The sequence below is a fragment of the Podarcis liolepis genome (genome assembly GCF_965112155.1).
Source record: "Podarcis liolepis genome assembly, chromosome: 1".
NCBI lineage: Eukaryota > Metazoa > Chordata > Lepidosauria > Squamata > Lacertidae > Podarcis > Podarcis liolepis.
The window spans coordinates 40814429-40838062 of record NC_139554.1 but is presented as its reverse complement, the minus strand read 5'-3'; the positions used below and the strand labels follow the sequence as shown (position 1 = coordinate 40838062).

General features: G+C 39.2%; 2 protein-coding genes across 2 annotated transcripts in view; both read left to right on the top strand.

Moving 5' to 3' along the window:
* The window catches only part of LOC310708985 (formin-1-like), a 179503-nt gene that overhangs the window by 136099 nt on the left and 19770 nt on the right, over positions 1-23634 (top strand). The gene's annotated exons all lie outside the window — the stretch shown is intronic.
* The window catches only part of LOC310708236 (formin-like), a 109740-nt gene that overhangs the window by 83448 nt on the left and 2658 nt on the right, over positions 1-23634 (top strand). Inside the window, exons 14-15 of the mRNA XM_083506306.1 lie at positions 10273-10324; positions 13363-13512. Of these exons, the coding sequence (XP_083362432.1) occupies positions 10273-10324; positions 13363-13512 (202 nt within the window). The remainder of the gene's footprint in view (positions 1-10272; positions 10325-13362; positions 13513-23634) is intronic.

Sequence of the window (23634 nt, the reverse complement as noted above, 5' to 3'; positions counted from 1 at the left end):
AGCAGACAACAAGTCCTCTCTGTCAACTTTCTCCACAGCGTTTTGACTGCTGTTTTTGCTCCCTTTTCAGGTCTGTGATAACTTCTTCTTTTTTTTAAGACATGGCAACCAGCACTGTACACAGTATCCCAAAGGCACCATAGGCACCATAGATTTGTTGAAGAGGTTTACAAAACTGGCAGCTTTAGTGTTAATATGTTTCCTAGTAACCCTAGTATGAATTTTGCATTTTGGCACTGCTGCTGCACATAAAGGATTTTAAATCGGTTACCCCAGGATCTCTTTCCTGGTTAGTCACTGCCGGTTAAGACCCCCATCAGTTTCCCTGTGATTCTTCTGCCCCAGTGTGTATTACCTTACACTTTAGTCACCTTGTACCTCATTTATCATTTGATGCCCCTTCTTCCATAAAAAAGTAAAATTTGTTTCTATTTAAGTCAATAGCATTAATGCATGCTCCTTCTCTCTGGACTGCACTTTTGAGTATCACAAACTACAATTAGGAAAAATAAAAAATTCCTTCCAGTAGCACCTTAAAGACCAACTAAGTTAGTTCTTGGTATGAGCTTTCGTGTGCATGCACACTTCTTCAGATACACTCATGTATCTTTCGTGTGCATGCACACGAAAGCTCATACCAAGAACTAACTTAGTTGGTCTTTAAGGTGCTACTGGAAGGAATTTTTTATTTTGACTATGGCAGACCAACACGGCTACCTATCTACTACTACAATTAGGAACACAGATCTCCTATTGTCACAGCAGTTCTACGAGACTCTTGTAAGGGAAAGCAGAGCTAATTGTAACTTGCGGTGCCTATTCAAGGAAATTGATATTCCCAAGCGGGCAGTATCTCCAAAAAAAGTCTTCAGCAATTTACTGCCAAATGCCTGAGAAATCACATGCGTGGTGGCATGTTTGATGATGTGAGTGGCTAGTCTTACAATTTCATTTTTCTTCCACAAGCATGGCTGTGAAAGAGACCTGAAACTTTACCTTCCCAAATTCAAAACAAAGTATATTGCACTCTGTATTGAGTAAGATCTACTCCCGTGTAAATGTGCAGTGGGTTACAACCCTAGACTATAAACATCTCATCATAGGTTCCTGCCTCTCACTAATGATACGTTTCTAGAAAATGTAATACATATATTAAGCTTCCCCCATAAACTTAGCAGGGTTCCTGCAAGGGAAGGCCTCCACAGTAGGACTGTTTCAGTCACAGGTATGTCTGTTCTGGTGGTCTTTTCATCTCATTTAATTAGCAGTTTATATTTATGGCTCCAGCAGTAAGTGAGCTTGAGAAAGCGCTGTGTATATGTGCACATTAACACCAGCAGTCTCGCACACTTTGATATATATTGCCTTCTACTAAACTCTGAGCCAGCCTTCTGTTCAAATTAAGCAACCCTAAATAATCAAAAAAAGCATATGGGAAAAACCTACCTCCAGTTGTTAATAATTTCCCAGCCTTTTTCTACAGATAAACTTGTCTCCCCACAATGTATTCTATGATATGCGAGGTTTGCTTAAAAGGGACTGTCATGCTGAAATTATTCAGGAGCCTAGGGGCAAAATGGATGTTACACCACTTTAGAGGAAATAGCAGGTTTGGGGGCCCTAGGAATGGGGTAGGAATAAATAGAGTGTGCCCCCACTCTCTAGTCCTGATCTGGATTGGGGCCCTTGCACCCGCTCTTTACAACCATTCATGCAATTGTTAATTGCATGGATGTTGTCGTGTTTGTCGCCCCAGGAAGCGTGAGAGAATCATGGTTCTCTTGATTTTGACAGTGATGAAGTTGGAAAATGATGAACCCCCTCAAATTATTCACTTATGCAATAGAATCTTGCTTCCGCGTATTACTATCCTGTGCCTAGAAATGTGTTCATTGATGGACCACACTACATTAATCTTTAAATTGTTTCTCAGAATTTCAGCTCAGCTCAGCGGTTTGCTGAGAATAGCATAGTGTTGATTATTGCTAGACTTAAAACAAGTATTCAAAGTTTTCAGCTCTGCACCTCCAGTTCCTGAAGCAAAAGTAGCAAATGTACCTTCCAGACGCTGTGGGACTCCAGCTCCCATTTGCCCCAGTCAACCAGACCAGTGGTTAGGGATTATGGGAATTGTAGTCCAGCAGGATCTGCAGAGCACCATGTTGGTCACGCCTCCCTTAAAGGCTGTGTGTTCCCTTCCACTAGTGCAGGAGTTTACAGCTTTACTGGTTGTTGTTCAAGTGTCTGTCTTCCTGCGAGCAGGATACCTTCTCTGTAGTAATAAGGCTAAATATCTTACCTAGTAAAAGCTTGTGCAGACCACCTATTCCCAGTACTTTAGCTATTGTTAAGGGATTGGAAGTGTTTCATTTGCACAGGCTGTGCATGAGGCAGAAAATCTTGCTATTTTGTTGAATCTGCTGGTGTGCAGGTATTTTTTTTAAGAGCAAAAGTACGTTTTAAAAAAATCATCTCTATAAAGGTCGAGAAATGATAATTACTGGAAAAATCAACTATTACTTTTGACAACTTGAGTAAGGAAAAGAATTCTTAACTCTCCCCTGCCCCAGCCCTAAATGAAGTATCCCATAATAGTCTAATGATACGTTTCTTTAAGCATTCCCTGCTACTTACTCACCTATTCTTTGTACGTTTGGTCTGCTGTTGCATACATAACATTCACACATAATCTCCATGTAGGAAAGCAAAATGGCTTTATATTCTTTGTTACAGAAGAGGCAGAACATGTTAGCATATGTGAGGCCAGCTGCTCTTACTCATAAAGGACTGATCTGGGAAGAAACTCCTGGATGGTTGATAGCCAAAGCATGATATGCCACATTACTATTTTTAATTAGTGGATATTTTTAATTAGTGGTAAAAACATAATGGAATAGTAATTTAAAATAATCAGAAATATGCTTCACAGTTCATCAATTTTTCCGTCTATGGCATATGTTTTTAGTGAAACAGTGTTTGAATAACCATAATTTCCATGTTTTTCAAATTCCATTTGTTGCTAAACATTTATTGTGATCCTGATTTTCATTGCCTCATGCTCAGGCATGTTTCCCCTTTCTTTCCATGGCCATGAATTGCAACAGCTGCAGGCGACTGGAAAAATGTTAGTAGTGCCAGGGATAGGATATGACTGTCTGCTCTCAACAGCAAAACTGAATCTTACAAGCAGATAATACTGAGATTCTCTTTTCAACAGGAATGTTTATTTGCCCATGTAATTGTTGTGTGCAGTTGTAGAAAGAGGCTCAGTGTACACAAATTCGGATCTGAAATGGATCTCGCCTTTTGAAGTAGCAAACGCTACTCTTAATTGAAATTTTGCAATCTAATGAAAAGAAAGCTGTCCTAACACCATTACAGTTACTTCTTCACAGTTGTGTTGTATATAAAGGGATCAAATTAGTACTTGTTAACTCATTTAAACCACCTGGTTTGGCAGTTGCTGTCCTTTTCAGCCAGGAAGTAACTATTCTTTTGATAACGGAAGTTATCTCAGACCACATCAGAATTATTCATGTCCATAGACACAGTTGTATAGCATTCAAGCCATAATGGATTAACTTCTTTATAACCCTTATTCATTGATGTGGTTATTCATTTTAAATGCAGCAGTCTTATACAAACTCATTTTCAGGTTTTCCATGTTTAAAATTCTGAAGTACCTTCTAAGAGTATTGTTTAGTGGGAAGGAATGACTATTTCACACTGGTCTAACAATTGCCCTGTGTCCTAATATCCCTCAATGACTCCTATACATGATTTTTGAATATGTGGCGATCTGCCTTCTTTCAGCCCAAGCACCATTTGGTCTGCTACGTCACCATCATATGTCGGTGAGCACATTTGTTAGTCCACATTAGGAAGGCTGGTTTGTGAACAGGGATCAGGTGACTGGATATAAATCCTTCATGAATATTCAGCCTACATGCTTCATGAAGATACAGAAAAGGTAAATGAGATCCCAAGGCCTTAGTCAGCAACTAGCTTTCACAGGAGAACTGCTTTGAGAATAGAGTCGGGGGTGTGGAGAGCCAAGGCTGGCCCTATCTCTTCAAGGTCACTAAATTGCCAAATCCTATTTCTATAGACATTTGTCCCTCAACATCCCTGTTTTGTCTCTAGGATGACAATTTCATTAGACAAGTAGTACCCTCGGTGACCTGGTTTGGCCTAGAGTCTTCCATTGACTTTCCTAGATGTGGAAATCATGTAGACTTCTTATGATCCACTTCAACATGCCTTGTTAATGGTATGCTCTGACTTGGGAACATGAGGATGTGCCCTGAATCACCCCAATTTGCCTTGTTATTCAGGGAATATACAGATCCAGTGTGCACACATAGTAAATATTACTTGATTTTACTACCTATTATGAATTCCGTACAAGTTAAACATGGACATACTGTCAGTACCTTATTTGCATCTGGTTATAATGTTGGCCAAAGTGTGAAATAAGTGTGAGAAACAAGTGTAAAGAGGCTTACATAATTCATTTAACTCTTTGGGCAGGTAGTTTCAATCTAGTTATGATGTTTCAGACATGGCTATATTCTGAACTAAAAAACAGCAACCCTGTTCAGCGCAGTTTTGACCACTGGTCCAGCCAAGCTCTTTCTCTAGCTCAGCATCAATGCATGCAGCTTTAAAGGTGTAAATTATGAAGGAAAAGAATAGAAATAGACTCACATGTTCATTTCATTTTTAACATTATGCAGGATCATTTGCTTGTGGCCTGGTTTTGTATATTAAGATGCAATTCTCAATCTGACCAGTAGCTTTATGGATATTAAAGCCGCTGCAAACCATTTCTAACATTGAATATTCTCAGATATTGCTTTCTGACTCTCTAAGCAAAAAAGCTATTGAAATTTTCACTTTCTTCCAAGCAACACTTGGATAAAAAAACTGAGTACTGCAGTTCTTTATTTTTCCAAACACACACTTACACACATATCCATTTTTGCCTTTAATCTATTCACTGTGATTGAAATATACATTTAAATGAGCAAAGAAACAGATGTGCTCCATATAAAATATGCTATAAATCTTGTCGCACAACTTCTTTCCTCCATGCTCTCTTTCAGAAACTGTCAAATATCCAATTTTCATTCTGGTATAAAATGCTCATTTTCTGACTTGGCGCCAACCACCATATGCCAGAATAAAGTCAGTAACCAACAATAAAAAAGGCAACATAAGCACCTTTGAAATGGTACAAAGCAATTAACAGTGGGAAAAAGTCTATATAAATCTATGAAGAATTAATCTCTGCTTTGCCACTGTCCTGCTGTGCATTTACAATGAGCCTCTGCTCCTGACCACCAGAAGTGGCTTAACTTCATAAAAGGAGAATGCCCTAATGAGGGAGGGAAAATAAATGAAAATGAAAGCCCTTGGTTCTTTTTATATCCTTTCCACCTTTTAACTGTTTTAGGAAAACATAGTTTTGCATATGTTCTGATCTGTGAGTCTGCTGCACATCTTGCATGCCTGTATTTTTACCTGATCATGTGAAACCAATCTTTACAAAGCTCAATGTGAAGAAATAACCTCAGCTTCATAAATCATTGTTAGCATCCCACAGGAGGAGGTAAGGCTGTGGTTTTTCCTCTTCTAAAACATTTCAAGCCTTCACTTTCATATGTTTTTTCCTAAAATTAGTTTCATTCTGCCCCTATGCATTCTCTCTCTCTCTCTTTCACACACACACACACACAACACACACACACAATGACCCATTCTTTACAAATCAGGCTAGGTATATAAACCAATTTACTTGTTAGCTGGGTATTTATAACAGTCTCATGTTTTAGAGAAGACCTGTTTCCTATTCTTATGGACCATCATTTATCATAATTTTGAACATATTACCCTGTACTAAGAATGTGCTGATCTTTATGTTTTTTCTCTAATTCTTGCTAGAAGATTTTATATGTGAAATCTGCCTGCAGAACAGATTAGTTTAAATTTACTGAGTTTAAAAGGGATTAAAACTAATTTTCAAGTTTCTTAAACTGTTTGGGTATGCTTAGCAATCTCAGAAGTATGAATCAATGACATTCTGTTTGTAATACTAGCATACATTTCTGTTATGTTTAATAAGAACGTGTTTTAAAAGTTATTATCTGTAATCCCATCTGGAAAAGGAATGATAGATTAACGTCATTTTAACCTACTTGCGTGGGAATATTTTTGCAAAATTAGATTTTTGCAGTTTCCAGTTAGAAAAACATTACTTTCAGCATAATCTAAATTTAGAGTCGTGCAGGGTATTCTGTTAGCACCAGTATATTTTAGTGAAGTGTTGCTAAAGAATATATTAATTGAAAACAAAATTTAAAATATCATCTTTCATCTTCTAAGCAGAAGTTTTCTTTAAGTAAAACAATCTGTCTTTCAAAAGCAAATTTCTAGGGGGAGAAGATTGTCGTTTATATTGAAAGATACGAAAGAAAAATGAATCTATAATATCTGGCTTAGCTGGCCTCACTGCCATAATACCTAGTAAACTAAACTTCAACATTATTTTGACAAATATATAGGCAACATTATCCTATTTTAAACAGAGCATATTTTCTTAGTTTCCTTGTGTTACTTCTGATAATAAACAGTTGAATTTGTTCTGTGGGCTGAATGCATAAATATAATCAGTGTTTTTGCATGTGAATACTCGAGATTTCATGTACCGTGGACTTGAAAAATTTTAAGACTTCCAAAATCCCTCCAGTTTAGGGATGAGTAGTATCTTACCCTTTGCACACCCACATGCACAAATATGTATACACTATACTTACATATGTACACTTCTTAAACATCAAAGCAACACTGGTTTGAAAACAGGTTAGGTTACAGTATTGCGCATATAAAACCTGGCATTTTTAAGATTTGTTAAACACTGCCCCTTAAAAATGTTGTTGTTGTTGTTAATTAATTAATTAAATTTGTATACAGTGGTACCTCGGGTTGAGTACTTAATTTGTTCTGGAGGTCCGTTCTTAACCTGAAACTGTTCTCAACCTGAGGTGCCACTTTAACTAATGGGGCCTCCTGCTGCTGCTGCACGATTTCTGTTTTCATTCTGAAGCAAAGTTCTTAACCCGAGGTACTATTTCTGAGTTAGTGGAGTCTGTAACCTGAAGCGTCTGTAACCTGAAGCGTATGTAACCCAAGGTACCACTGTACTGCCCTATACCCGCAGGTCTCTTGTACATCTTAAGGGAGCAATCCAAACCCAAGATCTGTTAGGATGAGCAAGTTAGGATTGAGCAGTTCTCTGATTTAGCCAGCCAATTCCTGGTACAGCTGGGCCACACCAGTGTAATTCCCCCATGCTGGGGGGAACGGGACTTGGGAACATTAATTGATCATAAGCAATTAACACAGAGAGTTTTAAAATAATCAAATAACCAGGAAGGATCAGGACCATGATTTGGGGGGGGGGGTGTTTAATATTAATTATGCTACATATCGGGCGAGTACATGTCAAGGACTTGGTCATCCAGAATTTGGCCTTGTATACATGAACTGACCTGGCATATATTGGAGATCTGGCTGGATGGGACAGGAATTGTAAATTGGTCCACATTTTGTGCACTTGGTTTCCTGATGCAGCAGCTGGCAAATCTAAGTGATTCTGGAGGGCAGGGAGGTAAAGTTGCAGTAGTTTATGTGATTTTTATTTTCCGGTCCAGTTTAGCAATCACTTAATTTTGAGTGTGGTCTAATCCACTGAGCCTAGGGCTTGCCGATCGGAAGGTGGGCGGTTCGAATCCCCACGACGGGGTGAGCTCCCGTTGCTTGGTCCCAGCTCCTGCCAACCTAGCAGTTCGAAAGCATGTCAAAGTTCAAGTATATAAATAGGTACCTCTCTGGCATAAAGGTAAACAGCGTTTCCGTGCGCTGCTCTGGTTTCGGCAGAAGCGGCTTAGTCATGCTGGCCACATGAACCAGAAAAACTCTCTGCAGACAAACGTCGGCTCCCTCGGCCAGTAAAGCGAGATGAGCACTGCAACCCCAGAGTCATTTGCGACTGGACTTAACTGTCAGGGGTCCTTTACCTTTTTAATTTTGAGTGTATGCACCTAATGGTGGACTTCTGAGCAGAGCAGAGATACCATTAATGTGCTAGACAACCCACTGCTCAAATAGTCTCCCTGCCTGATTTGGATGAGGTGATCTCCAGTCTGGTGTTGGAGCTTTCTTAACCCACTTTACTTTTCAAAAAGTGCTATTGAGATCCATTAAAATGAATGGAAGCTCAGAGATTTATTTCAGTGAGATGTGAAAATGCCCTCCATCAGTCTGAAAGGTGCCACCAATCTTTGTGTAGTTTTTGCCACAGCAAATTAACATGTCTGTCTTTTATGGAATTTGTACTCAATAATTGTCTAGCTAGAGCCAGGTTTTTTAGCTCTAGTTCTGTGTATCAATGGGAACAGAGTTCCTCACATAAAGCAAGTTTTCTATATGATTTTTTTTAAAAAATGGTTTGAATTAATTCACAATCTGGTCAAATTCATTTCATTTTGTCTATCGCCTACATAATTGTCAATCATTAAATAAAGAAAACCTACTTTGGGCAGTAGCTTGCACCTTTGCAACATTTAGTTTAAAGAAAAGGCGAGTGAGAGAAGATATGATAGAGGTGTATAAAATTTTGCATAGTATGAGGAAGGTGGACAGAGAAACATTTTCCTTTGTCTTTCATAGTACATCCATGGACATCCATTGAAACTGAATATTGGAAGGTTCAAGACAGCCAGCACATAGTTTAACAGCCAGAACATAGTTAAACTGTGGAATTGAGCGGCTTCAAAAGAGGATTAGACAAATTCATGGTGGATGAGATTATCAGTGGCTACCAACAGTGATGGTTATGTTCTGCTGCCCCTGTCGGAAGCTATATGCTTCTGAAAACCAGTTACTGGGTACCAAAGAAGGGGAGAGTGCTGTTGCACTCCGGTCCTGCTTCCCACAGGAATCTGGCTGGCCACTGTGAGAACAGGATGCCGGTCTGGAGTGGCCATTGACCAGATCCAGCAGGCCTTTATTTAGATCAGTGGTATTAATGGCGTATTCAATGCAAAAGAAATGCTTACTGAAATCCAGTTATTACATGATATATGCCTCTCTACTCCAGAGGCTATGTTGTGTTGGAGTTCCAGAAGAGATTTCCCAGAACATGCGTTTTTGTCAAGAATGGATCAGACAGCACAACTTTCTCTCTTGGTCTGATGCCAGACTGTCTGGAGAGATGGCTTATGTCCCTTGTCAGGAACTGATGAATCTTTATAGGTTACCTCTGATTCCTGGGGAAAGATCTCTGGTGACGTCTTCATATATTTGTCCTTCCTAGCATGAGAAGAGCAGCATCTTGAAATTCCATCGGGAACTTTAATCTTGCCTTCATTATACTGACAATGGAAAATAAATGGCTTCGTTTCCAAAGATGCGGAAAACTTCTCAGATCCTAAATTGAGGGCCTATACTTATTAACCGAGAACACCCAAAGTTCTGAATAAAAGGAAATCTGTGGTTTAAAGGGTGAGGGAGGAGAGCACCTGTAATGGATGGATCCTCTAGGTGTTAGATAGTTGAGATCCCTCATTGCAGGGGCTTGGACTTGATCCCTTGGTATACTTTCCAACTCTATGATTCTGTGATTCTAGGAACAATAGCAGGTATGCAAGGGTGACTCCATGCCACATTTTTTAATACTTACGTGTCCTTCGTGTTCACATCATGTATAGAAACAAGTGTGAGACAAGCATTCAACCCACACATTAGGAAGCCATGATGAGCTTGCAACAAGGTACCTGTCTTGGTTTGCTTCAGCATGCAAGAGCTAAATGGAAAGCAGGGAAATGGACAATTATGCATGTCCTCACTATAAATGTGATGCTTTTGCAACACAGCAAGAATAGTTCTCTGATAAAAGGCACCCTGAAAAGCTTCTTTCTATCAAGTAATACCCAGCTTGAAAGCTGTGCATGTACATCCAATTAAGTTTAGAGCCCACATGATATTTGTAGAAATACTTCTTTTATCCCCACTGCACTGGGCTCCACAATCCTTGCACATTTTCAGGATGGAAAGCTTCAGCACTACACCCTACAGTGTCTACAAGAATACACTATAATGCTTGAAAGAGCTCACTCTTAGTACGAGAAATCTGAAATATAAAAAAAAAAACTTTAGAATGCAGATACATATTCTGCTTTCTTAAATAATAAACATGTTGTTTATTTGTAGCTGTAGAAGAACATAAGACAGTGGAGAGCCATTTGGAGAATGTGCAGAAGTGGTGAGTATTACAGATTCTTTAACACGTTGCGTTATGAAAGGTCCTACTTCATCTTTAAATATATTTGAATAAGTGAAAAAAATCATCAAATGCACCAGAGTCCTTATTTTTAAACACATGCTCATACTTCCAACATTTTCATACAGCTTGTCTTGGACTTTAGGGAACAAGCTGTCTGAAATGGAAGCTTTCTAGACAAAACAGTTCATTATGTGGTAAAAACTGTTCCTAGAGTGTTCTACTGCAGACTCCAGGTTTTGGTGAGGGGTGTTGAATGATTGATTAAAATAATCACATGCACAGAAAAAGCAGAGACTTGGTAATATAAGAAGCTGCCTTAGATTAAGTGAGGTCATTGGTCTGCGTGGCTCAAACGTCTACACATAGTTCGCATACAGCACTAAAGCAAACTATGGTTTAGCCTGAATGCACCAGTGGGTAGACTCCCAAGACAGGAGACTGGGAATGTTTTGCTCCCCCACCAGTTTTGCTGCTGCTGCTTTGAGCTACGTTTGTTGGAAAGAGACAAACCACTAGTCTGGGTTTAGGCAACATACTGAGCTTGGCGTGCTGAGTCATGGCTTAGGACACAGTAGTGTGGTTGCAGCAGAACTGAAGAAGAAGCAAAGCGGCTGCAATTTCTCCATAAGTCTGCATGCTTGCATGTGGCGTTCACTACACTTGCATATTCACGGTAAGGAATGACTTGACTCAGCGTTCCTTCCAAACTGAGCCATTGGCAGCAGCCCTCCAGTTTTGCAGCCAGGGGCCTCACTCTGCTGTACTAGGGAATGCCAGGATTGAATCTGCATGTAACACCCTGTGACTGAGCTGTGTTCCTTCCTCCAAGAGAGAATCTCTGGGAACTCAAACTCAAACTGCAAGCGCCATAGAGCAGTTCCTTAGCCATAGCAGCAGACTTAGAACATTTCATCCCAGCATCTTGGCTTTTGTGAAGGGAGAATTTCTGCTGTGTCTTTTTTAATGCAGACCTGTAATCTGAAGTGGTGCGGTCTAGGAACAATTTTACCACACGCTTGACAATTTATATACCGTTTAACTACAATTGTCATCAGCTTCAAAAGGGATTTGCTGTGTAGGTACAGATTGTTGTTTACACTAAAGCCCAGTTGATACATCGAATCCCAGCTGGTGCAACAAATGCTTTTTGTTGTTGTCGTTGAAACATCTGTTCCTCTCTTCACTGATTTGTATGTTCAGATTTCAGGTGTATAGATATTAATATACATTTTAATATTCTAATACAAGTTTGTTGCAAAACAAGTTTAACAGTAGAAGACTCTTTCTAATGTATTTCAAGAGTACTTCAGCCTATAGTATGGACCAGGTAAATCTTAAAGTATTAGCAATAACACCTGTTGTTCATTGCTGCTGTCGTCAGTTTACCAAGATCCTGAGAAAATAAATCGTTTTCAGGGTATTATACCTGGAGACTTTCATTGGGTATCAACTGGTGTGATGTTGACATTGCTTTTAATAAATATAGGCTGTAATTCTGGGCTCATCCACACTTACCTTTTGCCTGTGTTTTCCAGCCATAGGTCCATACTTTCCTAGTCCGTATCTGCCACTTTCCCCAGGAAAACCTGCTCTTTAACGCTGAATTGGAGCAAATGGCAATTTGGGTTTTTCACAGATTGATGAGAGCATTAAAGAGCAGGGTTTTTTTGTGGGCAAAACGGCAGTGCAAAAAAAAAGTGCTCAGAGAAACCTGTGCCTAGAAAGTGTGAAGGAAACTTAGTATGAATGAGCCCTTAAAAAGGCTGAAGGGGTTGAGGTTTTTTGTTAGTTGGTTAATTAGTTTTCTTCGCCCCACAGAAGGTGAAGTTAGTTTATGCATGGTTTTTCAGAGCCAGGCTCATCTCATAGTCTGGACACCGTAGGCTCTGAAGTAAGAATAGAGTTCTAAACTTAGGTGCCCCTAGAAGGGAAATTTAACTGTTTTATATATCATAGAATCATAGAGTTGGAATAGACCACAAGGGCCATCGAGTCCAACCCCCTGCCAAGACAGGTAGTCGTTTTCCTCAAAACTATTCCAAGCAACTTGGAAAGACTGCTTAAAAATAGAACAAATTTCCAGGATAAAATAGCACCATAATAAAAATAAAACAAAATTCCTAGAAATAAACACGGAAAACACAATTAACAGTAGCAATAGAGTCAGCATAAGAATGTAATTAAAAATAAGTCATAAATAGATCATAAAATGCAACCATTAAGCAGTTGCACAGCTGCAAATGCCAACTGAAATATAAATGCCTTAATGTGACAACAAAATTGGAGGAGGAAAGGAGCTAAGAAAACCAAATCTGTTTCGGAAGTGAATTCTGTACAGTATCTCAGTCTAGTCTATGGTGTCTGCAGGTATTCATCCTTGAAGAAGCCCACCACTTTCTCCTTCAGAATCTTTTATTTTTTTAACTGACCTTTTTGGCTTTTGTTGTTTGCTTATTTGGGGGCAGGAGCTGTGGCCTGCGTTTTGTTTGGTTTTTTGTATTTTTGTGTTTTGGGGGGAGGGGAAGCAGGAGAGGTTTAGCCTGTTGCTTGGAAGATTTTACTGAGCATCAGCAATTTTTGTTCCATGAAATGGGTATTTTGTGGTGCCCGCAACAGTTCCTTAAATTTCCAGATATGCCCCAGGCACAAAAATAGGTATGCTACCTCAGATCTAGGACTTTGGGGGCTTCCAGATACCCATGGTAATGAGCATAAGTCAATAGGATTCTGGTAAATAAATGTTGTTTCAAAATCAGACGCTTTCTAAAATGTTTCCGTGCCCATATTCATTCATATTGTGTCTTAATGTACACACCCACCAAAACAGCACCATTATTATTATTATTTAATTCAGAAGTGCTGGGTGGATCCATTGCTGGTACAGTGTCCAGATTATAGCAGATTTATGTTAATTGCCAGCCTAGGTTACTGAGTCAGAAATCTGCCCTGAGGGAAACTGAACTTCCACCTTAGGTTTATGTGCTGACAATTTTCCCCTCCCCTGCCCAACACTGTAGCTTTGAAGAATTGGTGGGATACTTCGGGATAAAACCAAAGTCTGGCGAGAAGGAGACCACGCCAAACTACGTTTTCACGGTGTGGTATGAGTTCTGCAGCGACTTTAAGGCCATTTGGAAACGAGAGAGCAAAAACATTTCCAAAGAAAGGTAAGGTTCTAATAAAGCCATTAATACAATTTTTTTTAGAAGTCTGGGAAACTGGTCCTTTTTAAACTCAACAAATTATACTCCCATATTTCACAGGCGTCATTGTTTTCTTTCAGATCAAATGGACATCAAGGAAAGATTATTCCCTCAGGGTGCCTAGGAAAATTCACCAAAGGGATGCTGTCCCCACAAAAAGATAAACACATATAATCTGATAAATTACACTTTCTTAACCCCTTCCAATTACTAGCTAGTAAAATGAAAGGGGAGCTGTGCTAATTTGTAACAGATTGCTTCTCTTTGCATTTTTGTCTTGGGCTGCTCTAAATGAGGCGATATTGCTGTTGCAGACAGGACAGACAAATAAAAGTGAATGCTTTTTCCAGTTAATATACTACACTTGCATCAAAGGGTAGCCTATGAGATTCAGGCCACACTTAGCACAGCGTTGAAGTCCCACACTGAATTTACAGCACCGCTTCTTGGTATCCTGCTGTGGACATCAAACTCCATGCCGCAGCATCTCCCACTGTCTTGTGATTTTATTAGGTTTAGTTAAAACCTTTTTTAAAAATAAAAGGTTTCACCTCTTGAGATTTGTTTTTAAAAAAATTAAAAGAAAAACGAGCACTTTCTTTAATATACTTCCTCCCCCCCTTTTTTTTACTGTATGCAATTGCTCTGTTATGGCATTCTATTGTAAAATAATTAAGGGAATTGCCCAATAGGTGTTTTTAGTCCAGCACTCTTATTGTATTTCTTTTCATGTACACTAATAGGAAATACAAATCTCCTTGAGTGCCTCTCCTTGTGTAGCAAGGTAGCATTAACATTGTGGGAACCTCACAAAATTGTTTAGAAGTAAAACTTTAAGCTAAGTGGGGGAGATCTCCCAAAACAGTCCCATGAGGATCGGGCATGCTCATTGACTGACTGTAGGACAGGTAATGGAAAACTATGGGAGGGTGGGAAGAATCCAATGGAGTATCGTAGGAGAGGGCATGACTGTTATCCTTAGCAGAAACACTCCATGCTGCAACATCTTGTTGCAGGTCCCTCTTGTCCTGTTCTAATGTGCACCTTTCCCTCTTCTGGACAAGTGCAGACTCATTATTTTTTGTTTGTTCCTTTCTCTCTTATTAAATGTTGAATATGATCAGTCACATCAGTGCTTCCCAACAAATTTGTTGCAGTTTGTGATTGAATTTTGAAGAGGCCAGTTTAAAATGAGCAGATAAAATTAACAAGCTCTCTAGGACTAGTCTGTTGTTGTTTAGTCGTTTAGTCATGTCTGACTCTTCGTGACCCCATGGACCAGAGCACGCCAGGCACTCCTGTCTTCCACTGCCTCCCACAGTTTGGTCAAACTCATGTTCGTAGCTTCGAGAACACTGTCCAACCATCTCGTCCTCTGTCGTCCCCTTCTCCTTGTGCCCTCCATCTTTCCCAACATCAGGGTCTTTTCCAGGGAGTTTTCTCTTCCCATGAGGTGGCTAAAGTATTGGAGCCTCAGCTTCAGGATCTGTCCTTCCAGTGAGCACTCAGTGATAAAGATGGAGTCCAGAGCAATCATTCAGAAGCATGCACTCTTTTAAATAGGTGCAAGCCTTTGATTGGGGGAAAAAGTGGTGTGTAAACAGTAAAAGATTACAAGATGGCTGCAGAATTTGTGACTCACCAAGACAAATGTAGTCCATCCATCACATACTAAGGCTTGGCAGGTCACAGCTTCTGTAGGCCTAGTGTGAACCATGCCCCTTAGGGTGAATATCAGTGGGTGATTGCATGAAGAATGCCAAGCAAGATGCAGCCAAACAGATATTTTGCACATCTTCCAAGTCCTAATATGTACAAACAGAAATCATAAACTTGATACTTTTTATATTTTGAGGTCTGTTATTTTGTGTACTAAGAATATAAAGAAATAATTGTTACTCTGGAATCTGAATCATTTATCAGTTAGTTGGCCTTCTGTATGAAACAGCAGTGTTAATCAGGCTCAACATTAGAAGCTTAAATATCCTTTAGCATGCAATTTTAAATTAGATGCAGATAGAGATAATCCAGTAAATTGTCATACTAATTATACACATAGATCTGCTGATTCCTTTGTCACAAGCAGCAGTCTTCTAGAATAGTCAGTTTCGCTGCTAAGAGGGAAAATGCTGGGGGGGGGGGAGAGATACTTCTAAAGTGAAATTGGTCATTTTAGAAATTTTTGCAATTTGTTACTTGAGTAGATCTACTTATGAGCAAGTGAATTTTGCTTGCCATTTCAAGGAACATGTTTGCTAGGGGACAGTGTTGCTCAGCGTATCTCCTCCAAATGTTGGGTGAACTAAAGAATCAAGCATAACGGAGGGCTGCTGCAAACATTTGTAGAAGAGTCTTTGCATCGTGTAACAGGAAGGTTCTGCAGCAGTTCTCATGCTTCTCCTTGCACAAGAAAGAGTGCAAGGAGAAGAAATATTTGGATTTCGTTTCACTTTTCTCACCCAACACTGAAATGGAAAACTGCAGCCAGTGAGAAAAGCTGGAATTTCGGAATGTGGAATAGACTCCACCTGCTGTTACCGGGAAAGCTGATACAATATGAACAGGATCTGCAGAGACAACTCTACTGTGGGTGTGATGCTATCACTTCTTCAAATGTCAGGAGTACCTAAGAATATAATAAAAGTTTGCTGGATTAGGCCAATGACCCTTCTAGTCCAACATCCTGTTCTCACAGTGGTCAGTCAGGTGTCTATGTTTCCCATCACAAGAGCACTCTCCCCTCTTGCAGTTTCCAGTGGTGGGTACTGCTTCTGACTGTGGAGCAGTTCTCCAAGTCTTTTAAAGTATATAGCCAAAATCAGTTTTAAACAGGTCAGGCTCTTAAGAAGTGAAAGACAGTGAGTCTAGAGGGAGTGATGAATTCCATATTAATAAATTCAGAGTAAAATATGTGATTTTGGATATGCTGTTTTGAGTCTGGATTAGCCTTCTTGAGTAGCAGGATAAGACTTGCATATATTTTGTCATGAGAATGAATGGTTTGTTTTTTCCTTCTTAACACATGAATTTTATTCATATACTTTGGTGGGGCTTGTGTTTATTTACTAATGACTTCATTAGATTACTTTTAGCCTTTAAAGGTTTCAGTTTATTCTCAGTTCAACTTGTAGATGATTCATGAAGACAATGAGTAACTGATGTCAAGTATATAAGTTTGAATGACAGATGAGTTGTTTCTTTATCACATTCAAATGGCTTAGAAAACCATGACCCTTTAGAGGTTGTTATTTTACAAAGTATGAGTGACAGTTTGCCAGCCGTATTTTCCAGGAAGAAACACATTTAGAGAACTGAGAAATAACCATTATGTCTTGAAAAACAATTATTTTCCTAAGGTGTATTTTAGTGTAATCATATTGTTTTCATAACCTCAGCAGAATAGAAAAGGAGGCAGTTTATACACCCAAGCTGTAACTATTTCTTGGACTGCAGCATTTAAAATTCCTCAGAGAGAAGAAGGAAGGTTTGCATGTTTGAACGCCCTGTGCCAAAAAACAAAGGCCCCCTCTACACATAGGAAAGGGGCATGTCAACTTCCAATCTAATCCAGCATCCTGTTCTCACAGTGGCCAACCAGAAAGAATTACAGTGAATCCTTAGTAATTTTTTTGCAATGCACATCTTCATAAACAAGAGTTTACATGTCAAATAAAGAGACACAAAAATAGTTTCATTCAATTAGATTAAGAAAGGTTAAATACCTTGGTTCTTGAATGCCTTGGTACTCAAACATTTCGGGTCCCGAATGCCAAAAACCCAGAAGTAAGTGTTCCAGTTTTTGAATGTTTTTCGGAAGCTGAACGTCCGATGTGGTTGTTAGCTATTGTTTCCTGGGTGCCTGAGCCAATCGGAAGCTGCGCCTTGGTTTGCAAACATTTAGGAAGTCGATGTACCTGATGATTCAAATAGTTGATAATTTTTGTTCTTTTCTTTACAACATTTTAAAACACAAATGTGAACAGAGGCAAGTTTGCAAAATTTTATACAGGATGCCCATCTAGCAACAAAATGATCCTATTTTGCCAACTTGTCAATTATGAGATGATGGTGGTGCCCATCTGACTGGGTTGCCCCAGCCACTCTAGGCGCCTTCCACCAAATTAAGACATAGTAAGACATCAAACATTATTGGCACTATTGGTTCTACTAGAGTATTTTGAGGTTATTCAAAGGACAGTGCAACATCTCTTAGCGGACTAAGAAAAAGCAAGTTAATGGTAGCTTTAACCAATGGGCTAGGCTGCAAGGGTTTGTTTTGTCTGAAAACTACTTGACTTTTAATGTAAGAAAAGTGTAGAAATCTAATTAGATTTTTATCAGACATTTTAGAAGAGGAAACACTTTAACCATGCTGCCCTACACTTAACCTACCATGAAAATAAATTAGCTGCCTGTGTAATATAGCTGATTTTCGCCCCAAGACAAAATCTGCATAGCATACAGGAATCTGAGGGTACTCAAAGGTACAAACATTATATATAACTAGCAAACATACTTACTACTTAAATCAAAAGGCAGTTAAGATGAAATTCCTGGATTACCTCAGGAACATAAATATTACATGAATATTACATGAAAAGGATAAAGCAGAAATATATTACGTGTACCCAACAGTCATAAATTTGGTATGGCTGTTTTGCTCAGCTGAGTGAAAATTTTGAATGAAGTAGCTGAAAAGTATTATCTTACTCTCAGTACCATGCGGTATTCTCAATACCACAGGGATGTGACACCGTTTTAGGGTCAATTTACACGGTCACTTTCATGGGCTTATTTTTAATCTGTAGTGACTTTTAGTCAGTCCTGATTTCGGTATGGATATAAAAAAATCAGCCATTGGAGTGTTGAGGGCCTTTCTGCTTCATCAGATTTCTTATATAATAAAAGTATATTCAGTTATTGTGGATGATACAGCCGCTCTCCTTTAACGGAGCAGCGCTGTTATAGGAGTATTGCATTTTCCCAGTTGTGAAAATGCAGTATATTGGACATTTGTATAGATAGTCTTTTGGAAAGCCACTTACAGTTACAAAGACTTGAATCTAGACTTGCCCTCCTGCAAGTGGAAGGGCTCCTTTCATTCACAGAAGAGCCTTTAATCCAGTGCAGGCTCTCGATGGTAGAAGTGATGGGAAAGAATTTACACTAATTCCCCTGGAACCCATTGTACCATCTCCAACACTTTTCTGAAGGGCACTTTTGGGGAATTACTGGGGACTGTAAAGGGGTGAGAGAATGTTTCCCAGCCTTCCATCTGTGGGAGCATCCACTCACAGGCCATTGTTAGTATTCTTTATATAATATAATTTTTATCAAATTTCCTTTTGCCCCCCAAATTGACTTCAAATTAAATAGTTACATTGTTTCATGCATTGACTTCCCACCCACACTTCCACAGTGTTTTTCTTCAAACCCTTTTCTACTGTGTTATATATCAAACTTATCTGTTATGGAAAGCCCTCTAATACAATTACTTTATCATTTTTCTTCCATTGTTCCTTTCTCAAATCTTGCCCATGATTTCATTTGACTAGTGTTTTTTCAAATACAGTCATACCTTGGTTCGTGAACGCCTTGCGAGTCGAACGTTTTGGCTCCCGAACACCGCAAACCTGGAAGTGAGTGTTCCAGTTTGCGAACGTTCTCTGGAACCCGAACATCCGACGGGGTTTCCACAGCTTCCAATTGGCTGCAGGAACTTCCTGCCGCCAATCGGAAGCCACGCCTTGGTTTCCGAATGTTTTGGAAGTAGAATGGACTTCCGGAGTGGATTCCATTTGACTTCCGAGGTACTACTGTAGTCCAAAATGGCCTTCATTCTTCTTTTTTAAAAAAGGTTCATCATTTCGATCTCTTAATACTGCTGTCAGCTTTGCCATTTGCACATATTCTATTGATTTTAAAAGCCATTCCTCCTTCATTTGAACCGTCTCTTCTTTCCATTTCTGTGCATACAGCATTCTAGCTGCTGTAGTCACATACATACGTAAAAGGCCATTGTTAGTACTGTAGTCTCTGAAAAATCTGTTCACCTCCCTCCTGAAACCATGGAGCAGCAGGGGTGGGGATGTGTGGTCTTATCTACAGAAGCATGTACAGAATGATATCGGTGCTTTTAAAAATAAATATATGGTTGGTATTCTTCGCATGTCTCACGAATTCAGATAAGTCACAATGGATTTTCATACAATAGATGTCAGTTTGCATGTCTCATATTACGTGACTGAGCCTTTGCTGAAACTCCACTTAATTAGCTGCTTTCTGATTTGTGGGGAAACTCTTTAGTTTGCAGCCTGAAATCATGGTTTTGAGGGCAAGTGCCAAACATGCCATGCTGATGTAAGGTATGAAATGGCGAACTTGGTATGCAGTCAACCAGGAAGTAAGTAAGTAAGTAAGAAGAGCAGACAAGGAGAGGGAGGCACACACAAGCTCATTTCTATTGTGCCATGTCGTAGTTTGGCATTATATGTGGACCTGACATAAAGCCCCCCCCCAAAAAAAGTATCCTCCACAAAAAAAGTAATATACATTCCAAGCTTCAGTTTGAAAACAAGCATTGAGCTTACCACAGAACAGAACATTGTCAGTTACAGCTTGTATTTATTGAAAAACACAACAGCCTCAACAAGCTAGTAACCCTGTTCAATAACATACTGCAAAGTATACCCTAGCATCCTTTACACATCCCATAAATACAGATCATCAAGTTGGAATTTAATATGGTGATGTATAGTGCCAACAAGCACTTAATAGCAGTTGTTGACTTAAGGTCCAATCTACTGGTTGCTGCGCCAGCAAGGAAGCCGTCTGTGGCTAATAATCAGTCTCTGGGTATCGGATCACTTCATGGCTTAATTCCTATTCTTTCCTCCCTCTATGTTGAGAATGAGAAGAGGCCACAGGGTTAAGTAAGCAGTGTTTTTTCTTCCTAACCCTTGGCACAACTATGTATGTTCTTGTAAAGGTGAAAATTATTCTTTTACTTTATAGACGCAAAGTTACTTTTTTAAAAAAAGGCTCATTTGAACTTCTATAGTTCATTTGTATAATTATTATTTTTTTCAAAATAGCTCTGGTTCTTGCATTTAATCTGAAAATATATAGGTTTGAAAATGTGATCCCTCAGAACAGAATTTGGTAGGGACATTTGAAGTTAATTTAACTTCTTACCCAAAACTCAATTGCTGTGTGTTTTGTTCCTTTTTTTTTCCTGAAGCAAATAATCAGGTGGTTTAAGGTTTTTTTGAAATACAGAACTCTACTTTTTCTGTTGCTTTGAGTTGTGGTTTTCCACACGGCATGGCAATACACAACAGTTGTAAAAGTGTGTTAATATTACTGCTGACACCAGCAACCTTTCTTCTCAATTCGTTTGCGTATTTTGACCTTCTTTGCACCATGATGAGTGATCCTAAATCTTCTTTTGAACGGATTCCCCTTACATATGGTCAGATTTCATGGTTTAAACTAACTGCATTCCTTAAGATTCTTTGCCTCCCTCCCCCTCCATTTTAACTGAAGATTCAAAAAATATTAATGGGAATTGTCTTGAATGGAAAGTGGGTCCCGGCTGCATCACTCACAGATCAATGCAACGCAGTAGTGTTACAGTCCCTTCCTAAAAGTTCAAAAAAGTTAATTATATGAATTAAGAGGGGATGTTGCTCTGTGGATTAAATAGGCTGCAAACTCTAGTTAGTATCAGTTCTCACAACAGAAAATGTAGTTTGCATGTTATGCTGAACAGATGACACCAAATTATTAAAGCCGGTTAAATCTAAAACAGTGGAAAGAGTTACCAAAGAAACTCACAGCTCTATTTTTGATAAATGCAAAATTATTCACAAAGTAACCTCAGTTATGTTTATATGTATGCTATTGAGAATTTTTTAACACTTTGCATATACCCATAAAACATCTGTTTGTAAAGTATCTGCAACCAAAATGATAAACAGAAGACTATGGTTTATTATGACCATGTTATTTTCAATGGCACTATAATGCCTTGAGTCCTGTTCTAACTATTCTGTTCAGTTGTTGAAATTGTTTACAAAAAGAATATAAGGCCATTCATTCATGGAAATGCTAAAATGTGTAGCATAAAGTTCTTGAATGTATTGAGGGAATAAATATGAAGCTGTCCCTAAAGTTTCACATACACATGGAAAATAGAAGTAAAAACCTTACTTTAGCCCAAGTTATGATACAGGAAAGTGGTCACAATATCCAAACACTGGCACCAGTCAAGATTTTAAAAAAGTCATGTGAAGAAGTAGCCTTATCTGCTTGATTTTGAGTTTTGTATTGGATCCAGAACTGTAGTTTTCTCCATATTCTATTAACTTATATTGGAGCAGTATCCCAGCTTGACAAGATTGCTTCCTGATGCTGAGGCCAGGCAAAAAATAGACTTTGGTGGTGAACCATTGGCCAGTCTCCAGTTGGCTACCTAGAGCTCACTGATTGCGAGGATTCTTTCAAAGGATGCTGGACTAGGACAATCTTGGGCTGATCCTGATTCATAGTTATGTTTAGTTATGATTTAACTGTTATGAGATCCTGAGTTTATGCTGTTGAAGATGCAAAGAGAAGTGGTGGGCCACAGGATTCTCAGTTTCTAGTAAAAACAACAATTAAGGAGAGCACAAATTCACTTTCTCCAAGCCCCAACTTGTTCCTATGAATCAGAGACTGTGGTTTAACAAGTCAGCTTCATAACGCATGGTCTAAAATTGACCTGTTCAGAAACTGGCTAAAGTTTGTTTTAAGCCATGATCCCTGCTTCCTATGTAATGATAACCCAAGTAGAAAGTGAAACTAAATTGTGCCAGAAATCCTTTTCCTGGACTTGTGGGATGAGAAGAGATATCGGGAAGTACAGGAGCCTGAGGTTTATGGCAGCTGCTTTCTCCTTGTGCAGATAGGGAACCTATGATTCTCCAGATGTTGGATTTCAGCTCCAGTCAGCAAAGCCAATTGTCACAGATTATGGGAATTGTAGTCTGGCAACATCTGGAAGGACACAGGTTGCCCCCCCCCCATCATAGTGTAGCATTATGTGTGAGCCGGACTTACGCTTCTAACAGTTAGTAGATTAATTGAAGGCTATATAAGCTACATATTCATTGAACTTTTTAAATGAAAGCCAACCGTGATTCTTTTGTTTGGGTCTTGCAGCGCCATGTCATCCAGGGACATAATTTGTCAATGCATTTTAAAGCTTAAGAACGTTATGCAAAAATGAAGAGCAGTTCATGGGAAGATTTATAATCCCTGTAACGTGTGGAGGTTTTATGTTTGTACTAAGTATGAAGGGAGAGGAAATCTGACCAACATTAGTCACATACAATAGTATGTTAAGCCTTTGAGATTTAATCACTGAATGCTTAATTAACGGGGAGTGCATTTCTGTATCTCTTATCAGCACACTGTGTACGTATGGTTTGAAATAAGACCTCTGGAAAGTAATGTGACTTTTTCCTTAAGCAAGAATAATGAAGTCACAAACATTGAACAGCTGTATGGGCACCATTTTGACAAGCAATGTAGGTTTTTTTTAAAAAAAAAATCTTTAGGTAGTATGCGTAAGGTAATAAAGCATATTAACCAGTGAAAATTGCAGGAATACAAAGTGCTGTTAAAGGAATAAGCTTTCTCATATTACTGCAGAAGAAGAAGAAGAGTTTGGATTTGATATCCGCCTTTCACTCCCCTTCAGGAGTCTCAAAGCGGCTAACATTCTCCTTTCCCTTCCTCCCCCACAACAAACACTCTGTGAGGTGAGTGGGGCTGAGAGACTTCAGAGAAGTGTGACTAGCCCAAGGTCACCGAGCAGCTGCATGTGGAGGAGCGGAGACGCGAACCCGGTTCCCCAGATTACGAGACTACCGCTCTTAACCACTACACCACACTGGCACCCTTCAGAGGACAGGAAAACAACATGTAAACTTCATAAATCACAGATGTATATGAAAGCTTGATTCCAGTATTCTGTCAGACAACACAATGATCAGGAAACATCCCAGGCTGGGTCTATAGAAAGAGAAGCAAGCGGAAATGCTG